At 37.8% G+C, this 20,302-nt stretch overlaps 2 protein-coding genes across 3 annotated transcripts in view; one reads left to right on the forward strand and one right to left on the reverse strand.

Annotated features, from left to right (window-relative positions):
• The window catches only part of LOC140170827 (nmrA-like family domain-containing protein 1), a 38,226-nt gene extending 28,756 nt beyond the window's left edge, over positions 1–9,470 (reverse strand). Inside the window, exons 1-2 of the mRNA XM_072194044.1 lie at positions 9,465–9,470; positions 9,195–9,342 (exon numbers count right to left, since the gene is read on the reverse strand). Coding sequence (XP_072050145.1) covers positions 9,195–9,342; positions 9,465–9,470 — 154 coding nt within the window. The remainder of the gene's footprint in view (positions 1–9,194; positions 9,343–9,464) is intronic.
• A 9,237-nt stretch (positions 9,471–18,707) lies between these two features.
• LOC140171435 (hydroxyacyl-coenzyme A dehydrogenase, mitochondrial-like) overlaps positions 18,708–20,302 on the forward strand; it is a 43,777-nt gene continuing 42,182 nt past the window's right edge. Inside the window, exon 1 of one of the 2 annotated variants that reach the window (XM_072194695.1) lies at positions 18,708–18,933. In XM_072194695.1, the coding sequence (XP_072050796.1) occupies positions 18,817–18,933 (117 nt within the window). In that variant the 5' untranslated portion in view covers positions 18,708–18,816. The remainder of the gene's footprint in view (positions 18,934–20,302) is intronic. The other variant, XM_072194693.1, reaches the window with a different exon arrangement.

The raw sequence follows: 20,302 nt of genomic DNA on the forward strand, positions 1-20,302 counted from the left end.
GATTCTGGTGCCGGTGTCTATAGAGCTCCTGCATTGATTTACATGGGTAATATTAAAATTGAAATATCTCAAGAACCGAATACCGTATAACGCTGAAACAAACTTTGAAATAAAGCTTTTGCATTTCTCTATCTGTTTTATGTCATTTGGTGTTTGTTGCATTCGTGTGGTTTTGCTACCAACTGCAGATAGCTCAAATTTAAATGCCCGTTGGTTGTCGTTTTTGTCTGCTGAACGAGATAAAGCGAATCATTTTACTGGTATGCTATCTTCTAAGGGGCACACCACCATAAGATTCCGCCGTGAAAAAGTGCAACCCGTAAATAGTCCCTGTAAAACGTGATGATTTAGCTTATTTGTTTAATTTTTCAGCCAATATGAGTCTGAGATACCTTTCTTTGATGCAATATTAAACCTGGGGTGGGTTTGATGAAATTATGAGCAGAAAAAAATGATTTTAAATCTGTCGTGGCGGACTAATCGCCCAAATCATGTATCGATGTAAAATCCCAAGAATTGAGTTTTTAACCGCTTAGAAATCACGGGAAGGGTTAAAAATATCAAACTTTTGCAACAAACAAACAAACAAACAAACAAATGAAAGAAAGAAAGAAAAAAAACTGACATTGGCGATCTATGTGCAAACGAAAATATATTACAGCTTATGGATCATCCCATAACCATGCCCAATTTCATTGCTCTATCTATTGCAGGGAAATAATTAGAAGAGATTTCCGAGAGGCTTTTTTGCACGTTGGGAATCGTAATCTGGTAATGGTGATGTGCCCCCTGAAGATCAAATAAAAATGTCAAACGTTGCGATATTTTGTTTTGGTTTATAATTTTAATTTCATGTGTTTTGTTTGTTCTAGGGCTTATCTACTGAATAGGTATATAGCTGCTGAAATAAAATGCAGGCCTATGTTGTCGTTTTTGCCCCCTGCCCAAGATAGAGTGATATTTTGAATCGAATTAGGCCTAGGCCTACTGGTGCTATATCTACTGAGAATCAACTTAAAATTCCAAGTGTTGCGACATCGACATTTTGTTTTGGTTTAATTTTAAATTCATGTGTTTTCTTTCTACTGAAGATAGCTGAAATAAAATGCAGGCCTGCGTTGTCATTTTTGTCTCCTGAACGAGATGGATTGATATGTTAGAATTAGGCTTGCTGGTGCTATAAATATCTACTGAAGATCCAAATCAAATTTAAAGCAGTGAAGACTTGCTTTAAACAGGTTTATTTAGTGCTTGCTTTTAAAATGTTTATTTTTGACCACCATACTGGAAATTTCTTTGTCTTCAGTAGATAGCACCACTAACAGGGCTCTACAATATTAAGCTATCTCTTTGAGACAAAATGACAACATGCATTTAATTTGAGTTATCTTCAGTAGATAGGAAAAACACGTGGATTCAACATGATTATTATGCCTAGAAAAAGAAAATATCGCAACACTTAGAAATTTTGCTTTGATTTTGCATAGATAGCGCCACTATCACAATTCTAAAAACATCATTCTATTTCGTTCAAGAGGTAAGAGTAACAAAATTCATTAAATTTAAGCTATCTTCGGTAGATAGCAAATGCGCATGAATTCATTATAATGGGAAAAACTCATTTTAAAACACGTTTCATGAGCAGAAATATTTTGATTGAAATAAACAAAATACCGTCTTACGCAACTTTGATTAGTAATACTATGACTGCGAAAAAGTCGTCAACGCACGTATTATTCATCCATGGTTTTGCTATTCTACTGAAGATGATTGACAGATCGAATGTCGCGCGGGATTGCGTAAAAACGCGATAATTTGATACTGCAGGCGTTATGCGCGCATCCGTTACGCTTATGACGTTCTCGTACTCCGTTTCAAAAATAATGTCACAATCTGCAGACCTAACTGCTTGAATATTTTAATTTAATCTTCAGTATATAGCACTAGGCCTACTGGAGACCCAAATTACACCATCAATTTAATTTAAGCTATCGTCAGTTGTAATAGTTGTAATAGTAAAAACACGAATTTACCATAACTTTAAACTAAAAGAAAATGTGGCGAGACATGCCGTAATTTGCTCGATTCTGGTGCCGGTGTCTATAGAGCTCCTGCATTGATTTACATGGGTAATATTAAAATTGAAATATCTCAAGAACCGAATACCGTATAACGCTGAAACAAACTTTGAAATAAAGCTTTTGCATTTCTCTATCTGTTTTATGTCATTTGGTGTTTGTTGCATTCGTGTGGTTTTGCTACCAACTGCAGATAGCTCAAATTTAAATGCCCGTTGGTTGTCGTTTTTGTCTGCTGAACGAGATAAAGCGAATCATTTTACTGGTATGCTATCTTCTAAGGGGGCACACCACCATAAGATTCCGCCGTGAAAAAGTGCAACCCGTAAATAGTCCCTGTAAAACGTGAAATTTAGCTTATTTGTTTAATTTTTCAGCCAATATGAGTCTGAGATACCTTTCTTTGATGCAATATTAAACCTGGGGTGGGTTTGATGAAATTATGAGCAGAAAAAAATGATTTTAAATCTGTCGTGGCGGACTAATCGCCCAAATCATGTATCGATGTAAAATCCCAAGAATTGAGTTTTTAACCGCTTAGAAATCACGGGAAGGGTTAAAAATATCAAACTTTGCAACAAACAAACAAACAAACAAACAAATGAAAGAAAGAAAGAAAAAAACTGACATTGGCGATCTATGTGCAAACGAAAATATATTACAGCTTATGGATCATCCCATAACCATGCCCAATTTCATTGCTCTATCTATTGCAGGGAAATAATTAGAAGAGATTTCCGAGAGGCTTTTTGCACGTTGGGAAGCGTAATCTGGTAAGGGTGATGTGCCCCCTGATGATCAAATAAAAATGTCAAACGTTGCGATATTTTGTTTTGGTTTATAATTTTAATTTCATGTGTTTTGTTTGTTCTAGGGCTTATCTACTGAATAGGTATATAGCTGCTGAAATAAAATGCAGGCCTATGTTGTCGTTTTTGCCCCCTGCCCAAGTTAGAGTGATATTTTGGAATCGAATTAGGCCTAGGCCTACTGGTGCTATATCTACTGAGAATCAACTTAAAATTCCAAGTGTTGCGACATCGACATTTTGTTTTGGTTTAATTTTAAATTCATGTGTTTTCTTTCTACTGAAGATAGCTGAAATAAAATGCAGGCCTACGTTGTCATTTTTGTCTCCTGAACGAGATGGATTGATATGTTAGAATTAGGCTTGCTGGTGCTATAAATATCTACTGAAGATCCAAATCAAATTTAAAGCAGTGAAGACTTGCTTTAAACAGGTTTATTTAGTGCTTGCTTTTAAAATGTTTATTTTTGACCACCATACTGGAAATTTCTTTGTCTTCAGTAGATAGCACCACTAACAGGGCTCTACAATATTAAGCTATCTCTTTGAGACAAAATGACAACATGCATTTAATTTGAGTTATCTTCAGTAGATAGGAAAAACACGTGGATTCAACATGATTATTATGCCTAGAAAAGAAAATATCGCAACACTTAGAAATTTTGCTTTGATTTTGCATAGATAGCGCCACTATCACAATTCTAAAAACATCATTCTATTTCGTTCAAGAGGTAAGAGTAACAAAATTCATTAAATTTAAGCTATCTTCGGTAGATAGCAAATGCGCATGAATTCATTATAATGGTAAAAACTCATTTTAAAACACGTTTCATGAGCAGAAATATTTTGATTGAAATAAACAAAATACCGTCTTACGCAACTTTGATTAGTAATACTATGACTGCGAAAAAGTCGTCAACGCACGTATTATTCATCCATGGTTTTGCTATTCTACTGAAGATGATTGACAGATCGAATGTCGCGCGGGATTGCGTAAAAACGCGATAATTTGATACTGCAGGCGTTATGCGCGCATCCGTTACGCTTATGACGTTCTCGTACTCCGTTTCAAAAATAATGTCACAATCTGCAGACCTAACTGCTGGAATATTTTAATTTAACCTTCAGTATATAGCACTAGGCCTACTGGAGACCCAAATTACACCATCAATTTAATTTAAGCTATCGTCAGTTGTAATAGTTGTAATAGTTGTAATAGTAAAAACACGAATTTACCATAACTTTAAACTAAAAGAAAATGTGGCGAGACATGCCGTAATTTGCTCGATTCTGGTGCCGGTGTCTATAGAGCTCCTGCATTGATTTACATGGGTAATATTAAAATTGAAATATCTCAAGAACCGAATACCGTATAACGCTGAAACAAACTTTGAAATAAAGCTTTTGCATTTCTCTATCTGTTTTATGTCATTTGGTGTTTGTTGCATTCGTGTGGTTTTGCTACCAACTGCAGATAGCTCAAATTTAAATGCCCGTTGGTTGTCGTTTTTGTCTGCTGAACGAGATAAAGCGAATCATTTTACTGGTATGCTATCTTCTAAGGGGGCACACCACCATAAGATTCCGCCGTGAAAAGTGCAACCCGTAAATAGTCCCTGTAAAACGTGAAATTTAGCTTATTTGTTTAATTTTTCAGCCAATATGAGTCTGAGATACCTTTCTTTGATGCAATATTAAACCTGGGGTGGGTTTGATGAAATTATGAGCAGAAAAAAATGATTTTAAATCTGTCGTGGCGGACTAATCGCCCAAATCATGTATCGATGTAAAATCCCAAGAATTGAGTTTTTAACCGCTTAGAAATCACGGGAAGGGTTAAAAATATCAAACTTTTGCAACAAACAAACAAACAAACAAAAAAATGAAAGAAAGAAAGAAAAAAACTGACATTGGCGATCTATGTGCAAACGAAAATATATTACAGCTTATGGATCATCCCATAACCATGCCCAATTTCATTGCTCTATCTATTGCAGGGAAATAATTAGAAGAGATTTCCGAGAGGCTTTTTTTGCACGTTGGGAAGCGTAATCTGGTAAGGGTGATGTGCCCCTGATGATCAAATAAAAATGTCAAACGTTGCGATATTTTGTTTTGGTTTATAATTTTAATTTCATGTGTTTTGTTTGTTCTAGGGCTTATCTACTGAATAGGTATATAGCTGCTGAAATAAAATGCAGGCCTATGTTGTCGTTTTTGCCCCCTGCCCAAGATAGAGTGATATTTTGGAATCGAATTAGGCCTAGGCCTACTGGTGCTATATCTACTGAGAATCAACTTAAAATTCCAAGTGTTGCGACATCGACATTTTGTTTTGGTTTAATTTTAAATTCATGTGTTTTCTTTCTACTGAAGATAGCTGAAATAAAATGCAGGCCTACGATGATTGACAGATCGAATGTCGCGCGGGATTGCGTAAAAAACGCGATAATTTGATACTGCAGGCGTTATGCGCGCATCCGTTACGCTTATGACGTTCTCGTACTCCGTTTCAAAAATAATGTCACAATCTGCAGACCTAACTGCTTGAATATTTTAATTTAATCTTCAGTATATAGCACTAGGCCTACTGGAGACCCAAATTACACCATCAATTTAATTTAAGCTATCGTCAGTTGTAATAGTTGTAATAGTTGTAATAGTTGTAATAGTTGTAATAGTAAAAACACGAATTTACCATAACTTTAAACTAAAAGAAAATGTGGCGAGACATGCCGTAATTTGCTCGATTCTGGTGCCGGTGTTGCTGAACGAGATAAAGCGAATCATTTTACTGGTATGCTATCTTCTAAGGGGGCACACCACCATAAGATTCCGCCGTGAAAAAGTGCAACCCGTAAATAGTCCCTGTAAAACGTGAAATTTAGCTTATTTGTTTAATTTTTCAGCCAATATGAGTCTGAGATACCTTTCTTTGATGCAATATTAAACCTGGGGTGGGTTTGATGAAATTATGAGCAGAAAAAATGATTTTAAATCTGTCGTGGCGGACTAATCGCCCAAATCATGTATCGATGTAAAATCCCAAGAATTGAGTTTTTAACCGCTTAGAAATCACGGGAAGGGTTAAAAATATCAAACTTTTGCAACAAACAAACAAACAAACAAAAAAATGAAAGAAAGAAAGAAAAAAACTGACATTGGCGATCTATGTGCAAACGAAAATATATTACAGCTTATGGATCATCCCATAACCATGCCCAATTTCATTGCTCTATCTATTGCAGGGAAATAATTAGAAGAGATTTCCGAGAGGCTTTTTGCACGTTGGGAAGCGTAATCTGGTAAGGGTGATGTGCCCCTGATGATCAAATAAAATGTCAAACGTTGCGATATTTTGTTTTGGTTTATAATTTTAATTTCATGTGTTTTGTTTGTTCTAGGGCTTATCTACTGAATAGGTATATAGCTGCTGAAATAAAATGCAGGCCTATGTTGTCGTTTTTGCCCCCTGCCCAAGATAGAGTGATATTTTGGAATCGAATTAGACCTAGGCCTACTGGTGCTATATCTACTGAGAATCAAATTAAAATTCCAAGTGTTGCGACATCGACATTTTGTTTTGGTTTAATTTTAAATTCATGTGTTTTCTTTCTACTGAAGATAGCTGAAATAAAATGCAGGCCTACGTTGTCATTTTTGTCTCCTGAACGAGATGGATTGATATGTTAGAATTAGGCTTGCTGGTGCTATAAATATCTACTGAAGATCCAAATCAAATTTAAAGCAGTGAAGACTTGCTTTAAACAGGTTTATTTAGTGCTTGCTTTTAAAATGTTTATTTTTGACCACCATACTGGAAATTTCTTTGTCTTCAGTAGATAGCACCACTAACAGGGCTCTACAATATTAAGCTATCTCTTTGAGACAAAATGACAACATGCATTTAATTTGAGTTATCTTCAGTAGATAGGAAAAACACGTGGATTCAACATAATTATTATGCCTAGAAAAAGAAAATATCGCAACACTTAGAAATTTTGCTTTGATTTTGCATAGATAGCGCCACTATCACAATTCTAAAAACATCATTCTATTTCGTTCAAGAGGTAAGAGTAACAAAATTCATTAAATTTAAGCTATCTTCGGTAGATAGCAAATGCGCATGAATTCATTATAATGGGAAAAACTCATTTTAAAACACGTTTCATGAGCAGAAATATTTTGATTGAAATAAACAAAATACCGTCTTACGCAACTTTGATTAGTAATACTATGACTGGGAAAAAGTCGTCAACGCACGTATTATTCATCCATGGTTTTGCTATTCTGCTGAAGATGATTGACAGATCGAATGTCGCGCGGGATTGCGTAAAAAACGCAATAATTTGATACTGCAGGCGTTATGCGCGCATCCGTTACGCTTATGACGTTCTCGTACTCCGTTTCAAAAATAATGTCACAATCTGCAGACCTAACTGCTTGAATATTTTAATTTAATCTTCAGTATATAGCACTAGGCCTACTGGAGACCCAAATTACACCATCAATTTAATTTAAGCTATCGTCAGTTGTAATAGTTGTAATAGTAAAAACACGAATTTACCATAACTTTAAACTAAAAGAAAATGTGGCGAGACATGCCGTAATTTGCTCGATTCTGGTGCCGGTGTCTATAGAGCTCCTGCATTGATTTACATGGGTAATATTAAAATTGAAATATCTCAAGAACCGAATACCGTATAACGCTGAAACAAACTTTGAAATAAAGCTTTTGCATTTCTCTATCTGTTTTATGTCATTTGGTGTTTGTTGCATTCGTGTGGTTTTGCTACCAACTGCAGATAGCTCAAATTTAAATGCCCGTTGGTTGTCGTTTTTGTCTGCTGAACGAGATAAAGCGAATCATTTTACTGGTATGCTATCTTCTAAGGGGGCACACCACCATAAGATTCCGCCGTGAAAAAGTGCAACCCGTAAATAGTCCCTGTAAAACGTGAAATTTAGCTTATTTGTTTAATTTTTCAGCCAATATGAGTCTGAGACACCATTCTTTGATGCAATATTAAACCTGGGGTGGGTTTGATGAAATTATGAGCAGAAAAAAATGATTTTAAATCTGTCGTGGCGGACTAATCGCCCAAATCATGTATCGATGTAAAATCCCAAGAATTGAGTTTTTAACCGCTTAGAAATCACGGAAGGGTTAAAATATCAAACTTTTGCAACAAACAAACAAAAACAAACAAAAAATGAAAGAAAGAAAGAAAAAAACTGACATTGGCGATCTATGTGCAAACGAAAATATATTACAGCTTATGGATCATCCCATAACCATGCCCAATTTCATTGCTATATCTATTGCAGGGAAATAATTAGAAGAGACTTCCGAGAGGCTTTTTTGGCACGTTGGGAAGCGTAATCTGGTAATGGTGATGTGCCCCCTGAAGATCAAATAAAAATGTCAAACGTTGCGATATTTTGTTTTGGTTTATAATTTTAATTTCATGTGTTTTGTTTGTTCTATCTACTGAATAGGTATATAGCTGCTGAAATAAAATGCAGGCCTATGTTGTCGTTTTTGTCTCCTGCCCGAGATAGAGTGATATTTTGGAATCGAATTAGGCCTAGGCCTACTGGTGCTATATCTACTGAGAATCAAATTAAAATTCCAAGTGTTGCGACATCGACATTTTGTTTTAAATTCATGTGTTTTCTTTCTTATCTACTGAAGATAGCTGAAATAAAATGCAGGCCTACGTTGTCATTTTTTTTTTTCCTGAACGAGATGGATTGATATGTTAGAATTAGGCCTGCTGGTGCTATAAATATCTACTGAAGATCCAAATCAAATTTAAAGCAGTGAAGACTTGCTTTAAACAGGTTTATTTAGTGCTTGCTTTTAAAATGTTTATTTTTGACCACCATACTGGAAATTTCTTTTTCTTCAGTAGATAGCACCACTAAGGCTCTACAATATTAAGCTATCTCTTTGAGACAAAATGACAACATGCATTTAAGGGCTCTGGTAGCAACGTTTGGATAGTGACATGAGAGCACATCAGACACATCGAATTGCGTTCTGAATACGAAGGATGTCTTTGATATCAAATAATTTTCAATCGAATTGTAAAATTAGGAAAATTGCCGAAAACGACTTGTGCCCCCCCATCAGGCCCGGTGCCCCTCCCAATCACCCTCCCCATGATGACTCAACTTCCTACACCACTAAGTAGTAGTACTGAAAGACGGCTGTCAAATAAAAAATAGTAATAGAGTAACCAGGAATTGGAAAAACGACATTGTGCATGCAACTTGTTTGTCTCCGGGATTTCAATAAAGCTTACCTGTTTTTTCAAGCGCTTTTGCTTTATCACTCTTTGTATTTCTCGTAACAGCTCGAACCTCAAAGTTCTTGTTCTTTAACAGAGCTGTAACAACCCCACCGCCCTGCATTCCTGTAGCACCGAACACAGCGATTACCTTAGCGCCATCCTATTCGAATATGTACGCTTTTAATAAACAGTAAACGGCACGCAATATGTAAAACGATTATTATTATTATTAGGCCTATATGGAGCCCAGATAGAGCCTATGTCAAGTGCGTGTGTGTTTACTTCCATGGTCAAGGTCAGCATTGACTTTACAGTGTATTCCAGAAAAGAAATATTTTTGGTTCAGAGAGCTTCAGGAGCTTTCAGGGTGTGGGGTATGAACGTTTGGACAGTATTTTTTTGTGGGACATGAGAGAACATCAGACATCGAATTGCATTCTGAGTATGAAGAGTGTCCTGATGATATCAAATTATTTTGATTTTTTTTTTTAAATTCACGATACTACAAGCTTTGATGCTTAAACATGTTAAAGCCATAATGTACGATCTTATAATATGAAATTGGTTAATTTTTTTCAAACCTGTTCAAATTTTTTTTGCATATTTGTAATGTTTACACATGTCCCAACCCAACTTGCACCTAAATGAAATCGGCCAAATTTGTTGTCTCTGTAGGTCAACAGAGCAAAGTTCGACATATTATCATAATGTTAAAATTATGATAATATGTCCTCCCATAGAACTGCATGTTAAATGGTCAAAATACCCAGTGGGGTTTCTTTCACTTTACCTTGTTATTTCAACTTAAAATGGACAGCAACCCTTCCCGGCAGTTATTTACTAATATTTTTTTCAACATTTTGAATAAAAATTAACAAAATTAAAATTTGACGGAAATCGTACATTAAGGCTTTAAAATTAGGTCGTTGTGACCAGCGTTCAATCTATGGCCAGAGGATGTTTAAAGACATTCCCACAACCCAATGGGGTTTCTGACCTTGTATGTCTGGCTTTTGTACACATGTGGTATAGTTGACCATACCTTGCATTGGGATTGTGTGCAAATATCTGGTGTTTTCATCCTATTATTTAACATTCAAAACATCGAGACTTAGGAATAAAATTAATGCAGTGGGACAATATGAATGTTTCCTGTAAGAAAATCAAATATCAGTCCTAAGTCTCAACTATTAGCTCGTTGGCTGCAGTTTTAAAATTACCATTTTGTGTGTGTGGCAATGGGGACTTTGCCTTTAAAATTAGGTTATATTGATCAAATTTCCCAATCATAGTGCATTATAGGAATGCCTTTAAGCCTCCTCTGATCTATGGCTGTCAAAATTAAGTATACGGTAATTCAGCCCAATTCGCCCAACACTAAAATTAATGTAAAGCTGAAGTTATACGAGATCGCTGAGTGATTGCGATAGGTTTTTAGCTAATGAGGTTGAGAATGTTTTGTTGCGTTGGGAAAATTGAGCCACCTTATTGGTCAAATGCCAATCGTTTTGTCGCTCAGCGATGGAGTATAAACTTAGCTTATGTATCTAAGTTCTATGGTGAAAAATTGAGTTATCGTCAACACATAGTATTCCTGGAGCGCTAGAGTTATAATGATTCAGGGCCGAGCACTGTCTTATTGTATTATACAATCCACTTGCACATTACATGCCTACTTTCCTAACTCTGCTATAGGCTTATTGTACGAAAATGAGTTACATCTGATTGGATTCAGCCAAAAATAAAATGGGGGGGCACTTGATGGATGTAGCTCTGACACTCAGGTCCATAACCAGGATTTATTTTTTTGGGAGGGCTGATTTTTGAAAAAAGTGGACTTTTTTTTCTTCAGAATTTGGACCTTTTTGGACTAGGGGTGGATTTTGAAAAATATTACTTTATTTCAAAAATTTGGACCTTTTGTGACCAAAAAGGAATAAAAAAAACCCAATATTTCGCACGCTATAGGCCTAGGCCTACGCTCGCAAATCGGACCCCGGCCTGCTGACATTTTCACAGAAAGGGGCATTGGGTAATGGGTAAGAGCCCGGGAGGGACTCCCACTTGGAGGTGACGCGTATGTAGGGCTGTTAAGGCCCCCTTTTTCAGCGTCGCTCACCCAAAGACACCATAGTTTTTTACGAACACATGCTCTGTCACCCGAAGACCCCTTATTTTTCCATTTAATCTGTCACCCAAAGACCCTTATTTTTCAACTTGAACAGCAAATATCATTTATCACTGATTTTGTTACTTATTTTGAAAAAACAAAGAAATTTGAAACCATTTAGAACTAGAAATTAGATGTTCGAGGTTTCTGTGGCGCTGTTTGGGCTCTCACCCGAAGGTTTCATTAAAAAAAAAAAGGTCATGTTCTCACCCAATAACCCCATATTTTTTACATTTTGCTCTCACCGAATGCCAAAATCATGCTCTCACCCATTGACCCCATATTTTTTTACATTTTGCTCTCACCGAATGCCCCTTACAGCAAAAGTGCCAGCCCTACACCTGTATCCATTTCATATTGAAGTGCCCCCACCTGATAGGACATTTTATGTTTTTACTATAGCCCCCGAATGAAATGTATTTAATTATGTTTGTATACTCACTCAGGTAGCATTGTGTGTGCATTTTACATCCAAACTAAGTGCTATTCTTTTTTATTGTCATTTTAGTGTCAAAAATGGCCCAAAGTGAGGGTTTTTCAATATTGCCGTCCATTTCTAATCGTCACCCCCATAGACTTTACATGTAAAATAAAAAGGCCCATAAAAATTGAATAGCCTCTAGTTCGGATGTAAAATTCACACAAAATGCTTTTTGAGTGATTACAAAGATAATAAAATACTTTTCATTCGGGGGCTATGTGGAATTTTTTTTATTGTATTGCTTGTACAATGACATAATAGTAGATCCTTTCACAATAAAATGTCCATCTGAAACAAAGGTGCCCCTCCGGGGGTAAGAGCAAAATATAAACAAATATGCATGGGGTCATTGGGTGAGCTGAGATTTTGATTAGAGCAAAACAATTATGGGGTCATTGGGTGAGCTCTATAAAGCGTTCTATAGCAAAGTCATAGTTCATTGAATTTACAACCGTATGACAAAACTGGCGAAAATAGTAACTTTTTGCACAAGATTTGCAATAAATTTGAAGAGAATTGGCCATTGCTCATTCTAGTGACGCTATTATGTATGGACAATACCGTATAAGTGTGCTTTTTCATTTAATGACATAAAGTTTGACAAATATTGTGAGGAACACTTGAGGTTCATACTGCAGTTACTGTCCGTTTTCCTATACACAATACACAGTGCTCTTACCATTGACGCGTAACCTCTAGTGTATGATAGAAGTATGGGTAATTGCCTAGTTAACGTCGCTGTGTGAAAAATAACCGGCCAGTATTAAAAGTACTCTTCTAAAATTCTAGAAAATATAGTTTTGTAACATGTCCTAAATTTTTAGCTAATTTAGATGTTTGGAAATATTCGCACTTTGGTGTTTTAGTGTATGTTATAGGTAATAGTACATTGCCTAGTTAACGTCGCTGTGTGTAAAATAACCGGCCAATATTAAAAGTACTCTTCTGAAATTCTAGAAAATATAGTTTTGTAACATGTCCTAAATTTTAAGCTAATTTAGGTGTTTGGAAATAGTCGCACTTTGGTGTTTTAGGAAGGATATGTAAACGACAGATAACACCAAAAAATATGAAGAAATTATTTCCAAACCGTGTTACGGCCCACAGCCATTATGTTTCTCATTTTCAAGAATGTGGTTAACAATATGCACATTATTGTCTCATTTCGTGAACAAAGGCCACACAGTAATTGTTACCTTGCATTTGCTTTATAATCGTTCACCCAACTGAAACTATAATACCAGCTCATTGCTCATCACACAGGTAAAACAGACACATGTGTGTGTGGATTTAACCAGAGAAGATCTGATGTAACATAGTTGAGCTGTTTTCAATGAGTGTTATCTTGGTCTAATAGCTTTTAATGGGGTTTAAGTCCTGCAAAGGTCGTGGTGAATTCTACTGTAGACATGACTGCATCATGTTTGACTTTTAAAACCTACATTTTGGTCAAAAATGTGCTTGGATAGGTAGTTTTCAACAGATTTACCACATTCGCCTTGCTATAACATTGAATTGCGTTATTTGTTGACCTATGTGGGAAGACATGAAAGAAGCAGTCCAGAGCACAGCAAAGGAGTACATCCCCAGAAAGAAGAAACGGAAATAGTCATGGATCTCTCAGCAGACCTTAAACCTAGCTGATGACAGGAAGAGAGCAAAGGCAGATGGAGGAAGGGAAGAATGGGCACGCTTAAACAAAGAGGTCTCCAAAAGTGTTAAGGAGGACAAAAGAAACTACATCGAAAGGAAGTGTGTGGAAATGGAAAGATGTAAGGGCGACTCAAAAATAGCTTTTGGTATTGCCAAAGAACTTACTAAGAAGTGGACCCCCAGGATGGATGTTATAAATGATGAGAAAGGTAACACTCTTACCGAAAGTGAAGACATCAAAAGGCGATGGGTTCAGTATAGTTCCCAGCTGTTTTAGGCACAAGATGACAAGGTGTATGTACAGTGTGAAACGAGTGAGGAAGAACCTCCACCATTGAGATCTGAAGTTGAGCTTGCCATGGAACAAATGAAAATGCTAAGTCACCTGGCATTGATAATGTAGCTTCTGAGTTGTGGAAGGCAACTGGGAAAGAAGGGATATACCTAATGTTGCGTCTATGTCGTATCATCTGGAAAAAGACGAAATGGCCGAGAGACTGGTGCAGGGCAGTATTTATTCCACTGCCAAAGAAGAGAATTTGAAAGAGTGTGCCAATCACCGGACTATCAGCCTGATTTGTCATGCAAGTAAAGTGCTTCTGAAGATCATCATCAAGAGAATGAAGAACAAAATGGAGCAAGAAATATCTGAGGAGCAGGCAGGATTTCGTGAAGGAAGGGGGACTAGGGACCAAATTGTCAATATCAGGAATGTGATTGAGAAATGCAGAGAGCATACACTTCCTCTTTACATGTGCTTCATAGATTACAGTAAAGCTTTTGACTGTGTTAGCCACCCTCAGATGTGGGAGACTATGAAAAAGATGGGTTCCCCAAGTCATCTTGTGGATCTGATCAGCTGCTTATACGAAGACCAAGAATCGGCAGTCAGAACAAGTAGTGGGGACACAGATTGGTTCAAGATTGGAAGAGGCTTACGACAGGGCTGTGTGCTATCACCAAACCTATTTAACATCTACTCTGAAGACATAATGCGAACAGCTTTGGAGGGGTTTGAAGGTGGAGTGAAGTTTGGCGGTACAAGAATTACTAACCTGAGGTACGCCGATGATACCACTCTTATTTGTAGCAGCAGAGTAGAGCTAATTGATCTTTTGAAGCGCATCAAAGAGGCCAGCGAAGAAAAACACCTTCTCCTGAACACAAAGAAGACAAAAATAATGGTTGTAGACAGAGAGCGGAAAAGTGATGAATTTGTGATAGATGGACAACAGATTGAGGAGGTGAAGCAATTTGAATATCTGGGTTCAATGATTAACAACAGTGGTGACAGCACAACTGAAATTAAGAGAAGACTGGCTATTGCAAGGACAACTGTGCAGGGCATGTCAAGCATATGGAAAAGCAGAGGCCTATCCATTGACCTCAAGGTACACCTATAGCTTCGTGCAACTGTGTTACTGTTTTCCATTGCCACTTATGGATGCGAGTCTTGGGCTATGACCAACAGACCAAGAATGATAGGAAAAGAGTAGATGCTTTTGAGATGTGGTGTTACAGGAGGCTTCTACGAGTGACATGGAAAGACATGAGAACAAATTCCTGGATCCTCGACAAGATTGGTACAAGTCTAACCATCAGAAGCAGCATAATGGAGAGAAAGCTGCAGTACTTTGGCCATATTGTCAGGAAACATGGAGGTGTAGAAAAACAGATTTTGCAAGGGGCTATGGAAGGCAAACGAGGAAGAGGACGTCCACCAACATCTTGGACTAATGACGTGAAGCTGGTTTCTAACCAAGGAATGCAAGGTGCAACGCACTTGGCATCAGATCGAGTGAGATGGCGTACTCTTGTGAAGACCACAGCAGCGCTACACAGCGCCACCTGACACAGAGAGAGAGAGAGAGAGAGAGAGAGAGAGAGAGAGAGAGAGAGAGAGAGAGAGAGAGAGAGAGAGAGAGAATGACGAAAGGTGTTTTAAGGGGAAGTGTTAACTTTCGTTTGATATAAAAAAATTCTGATTTGATGAAGGGAACACTTGAGGTTTCGACAAAAAACAATTACAGAGGCCTATTTTCCAGCTAGACGCTCCACAGCTCATACGATGCTATGCACTCAACAGTGTAGTGTAATCAAAGACTGTGTGGAGACAATTCACTGCTGCTTAGAAGCTCTGGACGAAAATGTGTGCTCAGGTGTAATGAGGTGGAAACTGTGCGTAGATGGTTTATAAGAGAATCGTTTTTGTATAGAAACCTTTCCATATGGGGGGATTTTTTGACCCCGTTTTTTTTGCGCACATTCCATATAAATTTGTATAAGCGCTCTTTAGCAAAGTCATAGTTCATTGAATTTACAACCGTTTATAACAAAACAGGCGAAAATAGTAACTTTTTGCACAAGATTGAAAGAGAATTGGCATTGCTCATTGAAATGAAGCTAGTATATAAGTGTGATCTTTCATTTAATAACATAAAATTTGAAAAAATATTTTAAGGAACACTTGAAATTTTGACTTTTAAAATTTCAACAGATTTTTCACATTCGCGTTGCTAAAAACATTGAATTGCGTCATGTTGACGAAATGAAAAAAGCCTGTTTTTAGCGGGAAGTGTTAGCTTTCGTTTGATATAAAAACTTTTCTGATTGGATGATCAAGGAACATTCGGAGTTTTGACAAAAACCAATCAGTCACAGGTACCGTATTTTCCACTGTATACTAATCACCAGCTAGATCTCACACAGTTCTTATGATGCTATGCCCGGTGCTATGCACTCAACCGTGTAGTACAGGACCGTAGCAAGGTTGAAAAATGTGGGGCGGCCATCACAAATGTGGGGCGGCCAAATTACAAATATATGCCCAAATTGAAATAAAGATAGGCCTATAAAGAAAAAAGAAAAACATAACGAATTTCTCAAAAAGTGGGGCGGCCTTGGCATCCCCAGCCGCCCGGCTTGCTACGGCCCTGGTGTAGTATAAACACAGACTGTGTAGAGGCTAGACTCGCTGTGCTTTGAAAAAAATCTGTGTACTCGGGTGTATCGAGGTGTGCGTAGATGCATTTATAAGAGAATCGTTTTGTAGCCAAACCTTTTCATATGATGGGGTGCGGGCGCCTAAACAGTCTAAAATAAAATGCTCTAAAAGGCGTAAAAATCAATACGGAAATAAAATGCAAGCTCGCAATATATTACTATTATCTATATCATTTGGGTCCATATGCACAAAATATACGTTAGACTGTGTCTAACTGTCAGTAGCGTAGCCAGCGGGGGGGCAGGGGGGGCAGAGTGCCCCACCTGACAAAAAATGAAAGAAAAAAGTGCCCCTCTGACAAAAAATAAAAGGGAAAATCAGAAGGGCAACGGAAAAGAAAAAGGGCAAGGAGCCCTTTTCTACCGAAATTCAGCCCGAAAATACACAATTTTTCCGCGCTACTCGCGCATATTGCAAAGATTAAGCCCTTTCTGTCCTGATAATGGACGAAAATAATGTAAAATACCAATTTTTTGCGCGCTACGCGCGCACATCGTCCCAATAAAGCCCTTTGTCTCTATATATTGTATGATGCAAGTGTAATTTTTTTCGTCTGTCCCCAAAAATTTTATTTTGCCCCCCCTGACCAAAAAAGCTGGCTACGCCCCTGCTAACTGTAAAATGTTCTATAGAGGTTGGAACTATAATGGAGCAGGAACTTTTTAATATTTACATACCTTATTCTTAATTATTGTAGATCAAATACATGTAGCTAGATGGCATAATTTTTGGACTTTGCCGGGAGTAAAGGAGGAAAAGATTTTTTTTTTTAAAGATTCTCTCTTCGGGATCCCTCCAGGGTCTTAGCAAGCGAGAAGAAGTCCAGGGGCCCCGACTCGAGGGTTCAGGGGCCCGAGCAAAAGCGAAAATGAAATAAAGCTGATAAAAGCTGTTGAAAGAGATGTTAAAAGCCCGGGGTTAAAAGAGCCCTGAACTACTCCTTGTCCAGGGCCGGATTTACCTTTTTGGGAGCCCCGGGCCAGGCCAAGATTTAGAGTCCCCAAACTCACCGTGAGCAAGTCATGTGCACTCAAGTGGCCAAGATTGACTCATGGTCTTGGTGGAGGAAGCATTAAAATCACTGGCATTCCGAGGATAGTTACGCGTGAAGCGCGCAAAAAACATTTTCAGATAATTTTAGCTCAAAATGAAGGTGGAATATTCAACTTGAAGGGCCAGTGCACGCGAAGTGTGCAAAATTTTACAAAGTTGCATGCCATATAGGCCCTACCCAGTATAGTACGGGATTGTTCAGAACTACCTTGGGGCTGGAAAATAGGAAATACGGGGGCTTAAAAAGTTTAGGATGTATGAACAGGGGGTTAGGCCTACAAAGTTTTTTGGCACGTGGGGTGAGGGTGTAAAAACTTTAGCAACATTAGGCCTAATCCTGAAGCAAAAAACAACCTGATATTGAATAATTTACGCGCGCTTCTATAAAAGTACCGGTACCGTACCGTACTTGGCAGATCGATAAGGGTATTTTGATCAGGTACTTTTTTTATGTACTCGAAGTTGATAAATCATTCAATAGTCAGAGATCAGTGTTATATAGTTCTTTATATATAGTGTTGAAGATTGTATATCCTAACTTAATTTTGAGCTAGTAGGCCTACTTCTGGTCTGATTCCAAACATTTCACAGGAAAAACATCACTTTATAATATAACTGCATGTTGTTTAATTAATTGCATCACTGTCCTAGACTATTATGACAGCAAAGTATGGCTAGAATACTTTGATGACAGTGATAACACAAACGTCAAAGGTTTGAATTTCAAGTTTACAAAATGTGTAAGTTATGATAGCCTAATAACAATTTCCCGAAACCATTTCAAGATCCCCCCACTTTACCCCATCAAAATGCAGATTTTGGTAGGTGAAAGCCCCGCGGGGTGAAAGCTCATATTTTTGTCATTAACATGTTGAAATTATGTAATGACAAAATTATGAGCTTTCACCTACCAAAATCTGCATTTTGATGGGATAAAGTGGGAGGATGAGGTTGTCAATCAGGTTACCCTTTACCTCTAAGGTGGGGGGGTCAAAAGTGTGTGAAAAAATTCCGGCATCGGGGGCCTACTGGAGTAGGGCCTATAATAAATCTGCAGTCGTGTCAAGTGCAGTCGTGCGCCCGGAGTATCTCTGTTCCTGGAGCATTGTATGTTGACGATAACGCAATTAATCTTCCTTTGGTCATGTGTGGGGTCGTTGAGCAATGCTAAAGGTCATCGGACTCATTGCGTGCAGTGGATGGGGACGTTCACGTTGCTGAAATTTTTGAAATAGTGTTAATTTTCTGTAATAATAAACTTTGAATTTTCAAAATGTCCTTTGTAACACATATGGCGTGTCGAGGTTTTGCCACCTCAGCTCAACGATTAACCCATATCAAACAAATTACAGTAATAGGAGGTGGTCAAATGGGTGCTGGAATTGCCCAGGTAAGCTTACACATTTTTGTACACATCATGACATTGACATTGTACGTATCGAATTTACGAATTTACACTACAAGTTACATCATGACAGTGTATGCATGATAGCTCATGATCACTCAGCTCAGCTCAGTTCATTTTGAGCCAGAAATCTAGTACTATAACTATAGTCAAAACAGCAAATTCTCGATTCATGAGAGGATGTAGACTGCGGAACTCAGTCCTCAATGATAGTCAGTCATTTATCTTTTGGTCGTTATATGACTATCATTTGAGGGACTGAGTTGTTATAATATATCTTCCGAGGTGCAATTTCAGACAATAGCTGGGGATTAGTGGGGCAGAGGTTATCTATTGAATCCTTTCATGACCACTGAAGCATAGTCAAGTCTGCCAAGGACACTCGGCACAAATTGAAAGACCATCACAAAAGAATGCATGCATGTCAGGTCATCGACACCAATTTGGTGTTTGTTATGACACAAATTTTGTGTCTGTTATGCACCTCGAAATTATATGTACCTTAAAGTCTGTATCTAGAGAGGATGTACCTTCTGCGTCAGCGTACTTTTCACAGACTCAGTCTCATGCAGAACACGATCGCGCGACCTGCATGATAGAACCTTGACCTTGCCTAGCAATGACCGTGTAATTGGTCAATTCTCAGAGGCTGTGTTTGCGCCGTGAGCGCCGGTATTTGCGAAGTACGCTCGACGCAAATAACTGGGTGTACCCAAGTTTGATCGAAAAATCTATCTTTTATGCACGACGACACGAGAGTTATGTGTGCATAAGATAGAACTTTCTGGCTATTTGAAAACGCGTCTGCATAGCGTTGATACTTTTTATAACGCATAGTAAAAAACATTCTTCGAATGTCACTTTTGGCTACAATTTTCCTGGACTAACATAATGTATCTTCGAATTCAAAGTTGCTTACTTTTAGAGAAAAATACATCTTTGAAGTACATTCTGGAGATGTTTTAGGTCACAGCAGTGCGATGCTCCGAGCAATGATCATGGCCGATTTACTGTCACCGATGTACACGCTAGAGACGACCTTTTTCAATTGGGTACATCCGGGTCATAATCAGTCACAGTCACTGATCAGTGGTCACAGTACATGCGCAGTGTAGACGGCTGGTGGAATAAGCACGGGCGGAGTTCAGGATTGCAAAGCAGCGACTTAGTAGCCCAAAAGGATGACTTTTGAAGATTTTCCACACTACAGTTTCCTGTCCAATAGACACCAATTGATGGTTAAGAAAGTAATTGAGCAACTTTTCAAATCTGGCGTAGGCAATTTATGGTATTTTGCTATCCCATAGATACCAATGTATGAATTTTAAAACAATCGATCGACTTTTAATTTATT

Source organism: Amphiura filiformis, chromosome 15, assembly GCF_039555335.1.
Source record: "Amphiura filiformis chromosome 15, Afil_fr2py, whole genome shotgun sequence".
In the NCBI taxonomy this organism is placed as follows: Eukaryota; Metazoa; Echinodermata; class Ophiuroidea; order Amphilepidida; family Amphiuridae; genus Amphiura; species Amphiura filiformis.